The 12188-nt window shown below is 36.5% G+C and overlaps 1 protein-coding gene across 3 annotated transcripts in view; it reads right to left on the bottom strand.

Moving 5' to 3' along the window:
- The window catches only part of Slc30a9 (solute carrier family 30 member 9), a 51594-nt gene that overhangs the window by 24988 nt on the left and 14418 nt on the right, over window positions 1-12188 (bottom strand). For all 3 annotated transcript variants that reach the window (XM_034508555.2, XM_076938619.1, XM_076938618.1), the window contains exons 3-6: window positions 4209-4268; window positions 2144-2243; window positions 1244-1336; window positions 847-929 (exon numbers count right to left, since the gene is read on the bottom strand). In XM_034508555.2, coding sequence (XP_034364446.1) covers window positions 847-929; window positions 1244-1336; window positions 2144-2243; window positions 4209-4268 — 336 coding nt within the window. The remainder of the gene's footprint in view (window positions 1-846; window positions 930-1243; window positions 1337-2143; window positions 2244-4208; window positions 4269-12188) is intronic.

Genomic DNA, 12188 nt, shown 5'->3' with positions numbered 1-12188 from the left:
TGCCTGTAATTTCAACTCCATGGCATTGGCTGCCCTCTTTAGGACTCAGAGAGCACCTGCATATGTGCGCATACACTCACAAACACATGCACACATACAAATAAATGAAAGGAATCTTTTAAATGTGTATATACATTTTAAAATGTATTAGAAATATTCTGAGAGGATATAACCAAACTATCAATAACAATTACTTTTGCAAAGAAAATAAAACACTACAGAAAAAAAAGAAAGAACTTTTCACTCTTTATATTTCTGTTCTTTGGGGGTATTGAGAAATAAAAATACATTTTTTGAGTCATAAATACGCACAATACTTTTGCATCAATGAACATATTTATATAATTCCAATCATGTAGAATTTTACATTGCCCTGAATCTAAACTCTAAACCACTAACTCATTTTCCTGTAGAGTCTTAACTTGTGGCTGTGGTTGACAGATAGTTTCTTAATCATGTGAGGACTTTGGAAAGTATTTGCTGAATAAATGAATCAATGAGCTGAATAAATGTGCTGGCTGAATCAACATTTTCTATAACAAAGCAGTGTAACCACCACTATCATAATAGTAATCTTTAAATCAGATCCATAATGTTACTAGTGTTGTCTCACATAAATTACAGTGTTTTCTTTTACTTCCTGTTACCATCCTAGAAAGTTATCAAAACAGAAACCAAATTGATTCTGTTTTTAAAATAATTCCATGGTAAAAACTAGTACTTGCTGCAGCAATAGAGTCAAACCATGAAATGCTAGCACGAGAGACTACCTGGCTATGAGGGGCTCTGTTCTTACCTATCTATATTATTTTCCAACAAACCCAGACTTAAATTATAAATACTTACGTTCTCTGTATTCTATTTCTGCTTCTTTACGCAATTTTTTCTCTCTGGCAAGAGCTTCAAGGCTTCCCCAAACTTCCAAAGCTCTGTGTATAAATACATACACATGGTCATATCCAAGGACTCTTTTAAATTACTTTATTATAATTATACATAAGTATAAATGAACTATAAGTATATAAAAAAAACATTTAAACAGCACTTAAAGCATCTGAGTGAAATCTAAGCAATTCACATAAACTTATCCACAAATGTTTGATAAGTAAGGACATATTTACTCAACCAGTACAGATGTCAACAAACTGCAAATAACAAAAGCATCATTGAAAGATTCTGTTTAAGATGCTTTTAAAACTTCAAATCCAATATGCGCTCTGCTATGAAGGAATTATGTTCTTACTTTGCTTCCACATCTGACCTCAAGAACACAGTGAAGGACTCAGTGTCATCGTGGGGACTTCGTCGCCTGATTTTTCGAAGCTGTTCTAAATCGCTGGGGATATAAAAGTGTTGAAGTTATTCAGATAATGCTTATAAGCTTATAGGTTAAGGACAGTAAACAACTATACTAAGCCCCATCTTGAAAGAAGGGATCTATACAGCTTCTAAGCATCAGCTTAAAGATAGCACTTTTAATACAAAGTATAGTCTGGAGACAGTAAAAGATTATCACTGATGAAGAACATCACAGTACACAGATTCCACTCCCCTACATACAACCCTGAATGCAAAGAGTCTCATCAGAAGCTCAGCAGGGTCAGGCCTGGTCACTGGTTGGGATGGGTGTTACAGCTCCCTCATTAGGACTTGTACTGTGGGCATAGCCACAGGCACTTTTAAGATGTGTAAAAAATAGAATATATAAAAGTACCATTCTTCTATTTAAGAACTAAATTAATTGCTGGTAAGATAGCTCAGCAGGTAAAGGCACTTGCTGACAAACCTAATGGCCTGAGTTGTATCTCCTACACCCACATGGCAGGAGAGATACAGTTTGCCTCCGACCTCCACACATGCACCACAGCACATGTGCTCCCACCTCCACAACTACATTTTTACAGTTAGAAATGTCTAAGTCACACTTGTAATCACTTTGCTTTTTCTCAAATTCTGAAAAGTTTCTATATTCATCAAGTCACTATTAAAGTCACTATTAGATCATTATTTTATATTTAATCACTGGTTGTCTTGTAGGAATTCTGTGACAATGAACAATTATCTCCATGCTAATTTTAAAAATTAATGAAAATAGAAAGGGCTATAAAATTTGCCCAGAGTAGTACTGAAAAGAATACTGTACCTGGACTTAAGGCAGAACTCGTTGATTGCTCTGACTCCAGTGATGAAGTTGTTCTTAGTGTACTGTGATCCATACTCCCTTTTCTTAAGGACTGCTTTGACTAAACCAGAAACATAAAGAAATATCTAAGTACTTCTTACACTGAAAGCCCTTCCTGAAGATGAATACTTGTTGAATTCCATGGACACTTTTCTCCTGATGCATAAGGAAAAAGAAATGTCTCCCCCAGTAAAGAAAACTAGGATGGATCATAAATCTAGTGTTTTTCTCCATGGCTCACCTCTAATTGATGCTGAAATAGTAACCTTTCATCTAGTAGATACTTCGTATCATTAGTGTTGTTCTGTCTAAAGCATTAAAACAATTTAAGTTGCTTAGGATCTACGTGCAAAGGAAGTTTCAATGAATATTACAGAATAGTTCAGTGTTTTCAAACTATGGAGTAAAACCAGCATTTATCAAAAGTCAAAATAGAAAGTAATAAAGGATACTGAATATAGAATAGGAACTTTTATAAGATGTTTTGATTTTCTTATGTATAATAATAAATATGTTTTCTAGGTCAATAAGAAACATTTCTTGTTAAAAAAAAGCTTAAGGCTACTGGATAATTTCACACTATAAAACAAGACTAAAGAGACTAAGAAATACTTTTAACAATCAAAACTTAGAAGAAGTTTAAAGATTACAGGAAAATACTGCCTTTTTCTACTAAACTACTGTCTAATTGTTGGGTCATCAAACTGGCAGACACAAAAATAAGATACCAATTTGGTATAGCTTACAGTTTATAAGTTAAAAAAATACATACTATCTTCCCATGTTAATAAAGCATACAGAGTAAGACTGCATCACATGACATAAACAACTTAAGCAAACATCTCAAGAACAGATTGAGACAAGTAAGCTTGGATCCACACGAGACTGTCTATGGTTCACTGCAGTCCAGGCACGGCTGGCTCTCAATCCTGGTTTCCTACTTTACTTCCAACTGGAAGAGCAAAATCAATCTAAAATGCCTCATTTCTGTGGGTAAAATCCCTTTTGAAAACAGTAACACACCAGCACTAAAGTTAAATGCATAATATGTCTTATTAAGAACATTTCAAGAATGAAATTCAACACAAAGCCAAGCCTTTATCTGAAGAAGTAGGTATATGGAGGCATTCAGATTGCTTTTTGCCTGAATTTCAATTCTCTAAGGAACTTGACTTCCATCACTCTAAAACTAAAAATCTGGGTATGAGCTAACCTGGAACTGAAAGGAAAATCTATCTCCCCTTAAAAGGATTAGTTCTTAAAAAAAAAAAAAAAAAAAAAAAAAAAAAAAAAAAAAAAATCCTTCAAGCTAGCTAAGTAACTCCTGCTAGCCTATACCAGTCCAGATTAGGAATGGTGGTGGCAGTGGTCACTGCTATCCAGTACTGATTTTTTTTTTTTAAGAGGCTTTACTATGTAAAATGAGATCCTGCTCCAGCCTCTGATAGGCTGCAATCACAAGCAAGTCACACACATAGTCCAACGCTCATTATATGCATAGTCTTCAAAGCTATCCTGATGAGTAAGTTTTATTTTTACCATCTTATAGGGAAGTGAGCTAAATGTCAAAGGGGTTAAAATAAGTTAACTGTCTTAGATCAGACAGCTAGTAAGTATGAGAGCCAAAACCGAGCCCTGTATTGTCTGACACCATCATGCTCTGAATCCCACAGAGCTACTGACTTCATGAATTGGCTGCTTTGGAGAAAATAAGACAAAACCAGTCAATTCTGCCTGAATTTAAACACACTACAGCTGAAAGTATTAGCCGCTCATCCCTTAATAACATTACTTTCCTAAAAACAGTAAAGCTGATGATTTTGGTTCTTTAGGCTTTTAAAATACTTGTCACAAAACGCAAAATAAACTTCAGCATAAAATAGCATATAAATAGAATAAAAATGTATGCCCAATCTATTTAAAATTAAAGCAAGCTATATGCATAGGATAATGTTAAAGACCTCCACATAAATTCTGTATATTTGTACATACCCACATACTCAGACAATAAATAAAATATGTTTACCTCTTACTTGGAGAGGATCTTGCTTGAGTGGAGCTTTGAGTTCTGCGCCTATATTTTCTGCTGTAAAGTTTATCAAAACAAGCTTAATATTGAAGAGTTGCTTTCAAATAAAACTGTAACTTTATAATTTAATTAAGCACTGTATAACAACAATTATATTATGCCAAACTATTTTAATTCATTCATCCTATAAAACATAAGAGTGTCAAACTTAATAAAAGCTACTTACTCCTCATTAATACACTACAGGAGAAAAGGCTTGGAATCATTTCAAGAACTAAAGACAAAGCTTTTAGTAAAACTCACCATCCACATACTTGCCAAAGCCTTTCAGAAAACCGACAAAAGGACTTATTCTAAAGGATAAAACAAAACTGTGAGGTTTGACCATATCTAATGGTCAAAGTGTAGGTGCATTTAAAATAGAAAAACAAAGGCACCAAGAGTTCTTCCACTGTTTTAGAGACAACATTCAGTGAAGAAAAGATGTCTCTTAAGTGATGTTAGACAACTGTACCTCCATTCACATCCCCCAAAACCACGAACAAAGGTAAAAGATAAAAAAAAAGGTTCCTCCTTCCCACTATAAGCAAAACCAAACCAAAACAAATCCTTACAAATTCAAATACCAATGCATTTGAATGCCCCATATAGACCCCCGAGACTACTGATATGATAAAGATTTCCTTTATTTTTATGAAGTAGAGTCTCACTATGCAGTCCACAATGGGCTCAACTTCACAATGCTCCTGCTGCAGTCTCTTGAATAATGAAATTACAGCAGCACATCATATGCCAACAAGAAAATTTGTAAGCAGGATATAAACAACACAAAGGGGAAAAAAATCAGTAAATTAAAATTCAGAAAATCTATTCAACAAAAAGCTATTTAAAAAAAAAATGGGGAAGTGCTCTTCAGAATCTGGTGCGCAGCACATGGTGTTCATACCTGCCCATAGCCCACGCACCAGAGGATCTGACACCCTCTTCTGGACCCTACAGGCACCTGCATGCATGCACACCCAATGCATACACATACATGCACAAATAAAACATCTTTTTTTTTTTTTTAATGAAGAAGGAAAAGTCTCAATTTGGGAGAAATTATTTCCAACAAACAGAGTCAACAAATGATTTGTATCAAAACTATTTTAAAACTTCCTCCAGGTCAATAAGAAAAAGTTCATTAAAATGAGCATTAGAACAAACTTGCATAGAAAAACAAATATGCATTACCATAGATGTATGAAAAGGTGATTGTTTCATTAATGGAATCCAAATGAAACTACCAAATTCCATTTTACAGCCATTACACTAGGGAAAATGAAGAACCACACCACCTGATTTTGGCAAAGGCACAAAGAGAGAATATGGCTATGGGTGGGAACAGGCCTAAATGCCTATCACAACTCCAACCCAGTAAGTAAGTCTTCCAGGTCAATGAATCAAGAAATCCTCGCACAGGGGCAACTGAAAGGAGGCACACGGTATTCACAGCAGCACTGTGCTCTGTTTTAAAAACTGCAATCAACAAAATGCCCATCAGCAAAAGAACAGTGGCATTCCTTCCTTTTATAAGCAGTGAGTGCAAACTTCACAATGGCTATCTATCTTTTCTAAGCCCACACTGTATGCAAAACTCTACTGTTGTGTCAACCTCTTTAATTCATACAGCAGCTTCAACAGTTTGTGCTGTAATTATCTTTTTGAAAATCACCAAAGCAGACAAATACACGAGTCAGGATGAATCTAGCAACAAAACTTAATGAAAAAGCAGACAAACTACAAAGGATACACAGAAAGCTATCGCAACTAAGTTTAAAAATAGACAAAACTAATAATTTAGAGCACACAAGTATGCTAAATTATTCCTTTCACCTCCCTTTTAAAAGACTGATTTATGAATTCTATGTGCTTGTGTGAGTCTGGGTACACTCCATGCAGCAGGAGTCCACGGGCACCAGAAGACGTTAAGGCATTAGGTCCCAGTGAAGCTACCTGATGCTGGTGCTGGCACTGAACCTGAGTTCTCTACAACAGCAGTGGGCGCTCTCACCTATGAACTCTCTCTTCAGTACCCACTGCCTCTTTTTAAAAACAAAAAACCCAAGGTACTAAAGCTGAAAATGATGATAGACTCACACAGCAATTGCAAATCTGAGGATGTTACTAAAGAGAAAATTATTTTCTAACTTAAAAAATATTTTAATGTATATGTATATTTTGCAATAAAAAAACTCATTCACTCTTAGAACACTTTATTATAACCTGAGCTCATTCAGTTAAAAGTCCGTATTTTAATCAGAGCTCAGTGAGTATACCACATCTACTCAGCCTGCGCTGGGCATCATCCCATGGACTTGTGTGCACTACTATAGTTAGTTCCCACAAAATCATTTTGGCATAGATTTTATGATCTCTACCTGAAGAAACTGAAGCACAGAGAGGTTCTAATGTCCCTCAAAGTCACACAACTACAATTTCCTCTTTATAAGGAAACAGGCAAAGGGTCCTGTAACTGCACAGGTGATATTTTAGAAATGGAAGGAGAAAGGATCGAAACCTAAGACATTTTTATTAGTGTGGTGTACACTGTTAACCATATACTGCCTTCATGTTTACAGTGACATTCGATTTCCCAAGCAGCACCTGTGTATTTTACATTGAGGAGACAGAAAAGGCTCAGGGTGAGTACTGAGCAATTAGCAACAGGAAAGCCATGGGAAGCTCTAGACAAGCACTTTCTGTGGAAAAACAAAGATGGGCCAGTGTATGAGGCAGGAGCAGACAGAATACCATCTGGGTTTTCAGCAGAAGCCAAGAGCAGAATCAAGGAAGGGTTGACCTGATTTCAAGGAAGGGAAAAATTTCTGGTGCAGTTAGAAGGTAATTCCCAAGAACAAAGTCCTAGAGCAGACGAGAGAGAGAGAGAGAGAGAGAGAGAGAGAGAGAGAGAGAGAGAGAGAGAGGCAAATGGACGCGTTTAAATGATATGTCACAGCATTGAATATGACCATTTGATGGTAACTCACTTGGACCATCTTATTGTCTGTTCCCAGATTACTGTCCTTTTTTCTCTGCTTTTACTTTTTCTTCACATTTCCTGCCATTCATCAGAGTCATTCAATATTCCATAAGTTCCTCCTGTCCTGTCCCATCCCATCCTCCTACTGCTGGTTTGGAATTTATAAAATTGTATTTCTACTATTTAATTTAGTGTACACAGGATATTCCCTGTAAAACTTTCAGCCATCTGCAAAGTTAGTATTTTCATTCTCCTCTAGAACAAGAAATTTTTTTCTAATCACTCAGGATTATAGTTTTAATATTAAATACTGACAGAGTGTTTGCTATTTCTATTACCAATCCTTAATGTTATCAACGTCACTTATCCATTTCTTGTTCTTCACAGTCTTTTCTATCATCTCCTGATTTCCCTGAGCTTATTTTGCAACTTAGAGAAATATCTATGTTTACAGTGTTCTTTAACTCTGAATGGACTGGTCTGAAATATCAACCTTTATGTGTAATAACATGCTTATTTTCACCTTTCTATCAGGATGAAATTCCAGAGGAACAGTTACTTTTCCTTTCCTGATTTCAAAGCTATCACTCCCAAGGAGTGTTCCCCTGGTCTTCTGCATACTGTTGATATAAAATGTTTATTTCAAATGAGCAACAACTGGCTTCTCTGTTTGGCAGCTTTTAGGATGAATTGTTTCTTGGTCTATTTTTCCAATCTGGTTTCCCCTGGACAAGACATCTAGGTGGATTCTTCTTTTCTTACCCTGCTCAATAGTCCAAATGTAATGAATTTCTCTGGTTTGTTTGTTTTTGGTTTTTTGAGAAAGTCTCACTAAGTAGCTCTGGTTGTTCTGGAACTTAATGTGTAAACTAGGCTATCCTTAAACTTACAGAGATCCTGCCTCTGTCTCCCAAGTGCTGAGATGAACACATGTGCCACATTCCCAGCTGGTTCAAAGTAATTGTAATTGAAGAATCTTGTTTTTCTCAAAATCTGAACACCATGTACATATGCTCTCTCTCTCTCTCTCTCTCTCTCTCTCTCTCTCTCTCTCTCTCTCTCTGCTTTCTTTCTCTGTGTCTGTCTCTTACTCTGTTTTGATGTATGTGTGGGTCATCTGTGCACATTTTAATGTGACTATAGATGCCAGAATAGACTTGTACCATGTGGAGGTCAGAGGACAATTCATGATGCTAATCCTTCCTTTTACCCTCTTATTGTTTGCTGCTTCACATGCCAGGCAAGCTGGCCTGTGAGCTTCTGGGATTCTCCCATCTCTGCCTCCCATTTCACTGTAGGCATGCTGGGATCATAGATGCTCTACTGCATCTGTCTTTATGTGAGTTCTGGGGGTCAGAACTCCAGTGCTCACACTTGATGGGAAATACTTTATCATCTGAACAATTCCCTCAGCCCTCCTTTATCTCTATAAATTACTTATTATTTTTCTGTCTTCTCCCTCTTAAATGCCTATGAAATGCAAGCTAAAGCTTTATGCTATTTTGTTTTGTCTGTTTGAGACAGCATCTGATCTGGTACTGCACAAACTGGCCTCTGGCTCATAGCAATTCTGTTGGAACGGAAATATGCTGTCAAAAGCTTCAGAAACACCACTTTCCCCCCATAATGATCATTTAACCAAAGCATATAAAATAAGTTGCTCTCAGATGGAAACTTGTGAATATTCTCCTTCTGAGCTGTCTAGATGTTACTATATATATAATGCTATGAAGCACAAACAAGGAGGTTAGGAATGGCTCAAACACATGCATGAATACTTATTTTACAAACCACCACCATCTTAATAAACTCACACTACATTGCTGGTATAGAATCTCCATAATTTCCACTAATAATCAGATATTCTATCCATGAATGCCTCTAGACGTTTGTTTTAAGCTCAAATGCTGGCTGTTTGCCATACATCTGCTGTCATTAGTAAAATTAAAACTAATTTTACTAAAATTCAAACCATCTGAATGCTCTTAAAAATTTAAGGATGTCTTAGCAAGCCTCTGCTCCTTAATGAGCCGTTCCTGACTTTATCATGTGATTTGAATTATTCAAAAGTCAATCTCAAACTCTTAAGTATATAAATTATCTTTCAATCAAGCAATTACTTGGTGTCTATCTGATAGCTAACAAGGTCTAATTTGGCCTAGGCAAATCTTGAAAGAGAGTCCAAAATAAAAATGTCAATAGACAATGTATTTCTACTATAAGACAATTAAACTAAAATTTTTATTACATTCAGCAGAGAAAAACGAAACCAAACCAATAATGTAAATTTTAAAGATTTCGTATGGTGCAAGCAACATTCACTATTTCCTCCTGCATTTAGGTTTCCCTAAGAAACCCACTATATAATCTGTCTGCCCTTAATTGTATCATCTCAGCAACTGTCTCTTCCTTTACTGTCTTTATAATAAGCACAGCCTGGAATCTGGAATGAAGAGGCTCACTACACTTTTTATTCCTTCAACCAGTAATATCCAATTCTAAATATGTAATCAATCAATGATATATGTATATATGGACACATGTGTGAGTGCACCTACTGTGTGCCATGATATGCATGTGGATTTATTAGAGTATTTTACAGGCTATGGTCCAACTAGTCCAATAATGGCTGTCTGTCTACCAATGGAAGGTGCAAGAATCCACAGTTGTTCAGTCCAGGAGGCTGGATTTTTCAGTTGTCTTCAGTATATGTTGTAATCCAGAAGTAGGCTTTAATGCCAGTGAAGGAATGGACTTAGCTAGCAGGCAAAGAGATAGCTTACTTCTTTCAATTCTTTTATATAGGCTGCCAGCTGAAGGTGTGGCCCAGATTAAAGGTGAATCATCTCACCTCAAAGATCTGGAATAGAAGTAGATTTCCCCACTTCGAATGATTTAAATTTAAAAGAAAAAAAAATCCCTCATAAGCATGCCCAGCCATTTAGTTAATTCCAGATGTAATCAAGTTGATGGAGAATATCCATCACAGTAGGGGGATTTTGAAAGTGAAGATACTGATTTTTTTTTTTTTTTTTTTGAGTAGATTTTGTCCTGTGGATAAATGGAAGTCAAAGAGAAGCTCTAAAAGAAGGGATATGACCTACTTTTAAGGCCCATACTGTTCTCTGGAAAACAGACACAGAAGAAAGGAGTAGAAGCAGGGTGGGATGGTTTAAATAAGAATGGCCCCCATACACTCACATACTTGAATGCTTAGTTTCGTTGATGAACTGTTTGGGAAGGATTAGGAGGTGTGGCCTTGTTAGAAGCCGAGTAACACCTGGGGGGTGGTCTTTGCGGTTTCAAAAGCCCTCAGCAGGTCCAGTGTCTCTTTCTCTGCTTACTGCCTGCCAACCAGGCTCTCAGCTATTTCTCCAGCACCACACATGTGTGCTTTCCCATCTGCCACCACACTCCCTACCCTCTGAAAATCTGTAAGTAAACTCCCAAGTAGATGCTTTCTTTTATAAGAGTCACCTTGGCCACAGTTCTCTTCACAGCAACAGGGTCAGGGAGACAACTACTGCAATAATCCAGCTCCAGGAAGAAGATGTTTCAACAACAGGGTAGCAATTTTAAAATCAGTGGGCTTGTAGATTCATAGCAGTCAATCACTTAATAGTCACTACATCTGGTAAGGTTCCAATGGATACCTAAGGGTCCCATTGACACCTGTCCAAAAACAATTTATTTTATGAAAAATATCCTCTCGCTTTGATATTTGCAATTTTTTAAACGTCATTTTATTATGAAGGAGAGGGCACATACCACAGCACAGGTGTGGAAATCAGAGAACAACTCTGTGGTTGGATCTTTCCTTCTAACTTTACCTGGATTATGGGGATTGACCTCAGCTCTTCAAGCTTGTGCAGCAAGTACCTTTATGGTGGCCTTGTATTTGTGATTTTAGAAATCAATGAAATCATTTACACAACTGGCATTTTTCTTTACATGAATTTCTCGTTCATTAACTTAATTACCAAGTTCTAATTAGTTCATCTACTCATTTTTAAAAGTATTGTTTATATTAGAAGATGTAACTCAATATAGTCCATAGCACTTGCCTAGCACATGCAAGGCTCTCGATTAAAACCCAGTCATTAACAGTGCTTTCAGGTTCCCTCCTTTATAATCTGTTTGCTATTTTGCAACAAGCTATCCTTCCAGATTTTTAAAAACAAATCCAGCCTCTGCTCAGGCCTCCTTTCAGATACTGACAGGTACCCTATTGGGGCATTATCTGTGAAACCCCCACCCTAGGCATTGGACACTGCTGTGGCATTTCACCTGGCAAGGGAGGCTATATCAGTTAGGTGCCACATCTTGTTCCCCATCCAGTTCTGTCTCCTGCCTGGGAAGCAGAGCCTGGCTGCAGGCTCTTGATATAAATTTAAAGCCAGCCTGGCAGCTTAATGAGATCTTATCTTAAAAATAAAGAATATTTAAAAAGCAAAACTTAAAAACCAACAACAACAAAAATATGCTGGCAGGCTAGTAAGATGTCTCAGTGAACAAAGGTACTTTTCATGTAAGTCTGCTGATGCATATTTGACCCTCCAAACCCACACAAAGATGGAAGGAGTGCCAACTTCACAAAGTTGTCCTCTGAGCGCCACATGTGCATGCATGTATGTTTACACACACACACAAATAATGATGATGAAGATGTGTGAAGTCCTAGGTGCAAAAGAAAGGAATAAACAAATAACAACAACAAAAAGCAAAAGAACACCAATGTATGGTCTACAGAATTGAATAGCTATAAAATATTAGCCAATAAATAGCACATCAGTTGAGAACAATTTGTCAGAGTTAAGGCATTCTAAGATCTTTGTATTTACCAAAGGAACTTAAACATTAATAATCTCTGGCCTTTGAAGTAGTAATAGAATATATAACTTTCCTATAAACATGAAAGTTATAGATACTATTTTTTAAATTTTTTTTAAAAGAAC

Source organism: Arvicanthis niloticus, chromosome 7 (assembly GCF_011762505.2).
Source record: "Arvicanthis niloticus isolate mArvNil1 chromosome 7, mArvNil1.pat.X, whole genome shotgun sequence".
Lineage (NCBI taxonomy): Eukaryota > Metazoa > Chordata > Mammalia > Rodentia > Muridae > Arvicanthis > Arvicanthis niloticus.
Note: the sequence above shows the minus strand (reverse complement) of the source record. Positions and strands in the feature narration are given on the sequence as shown.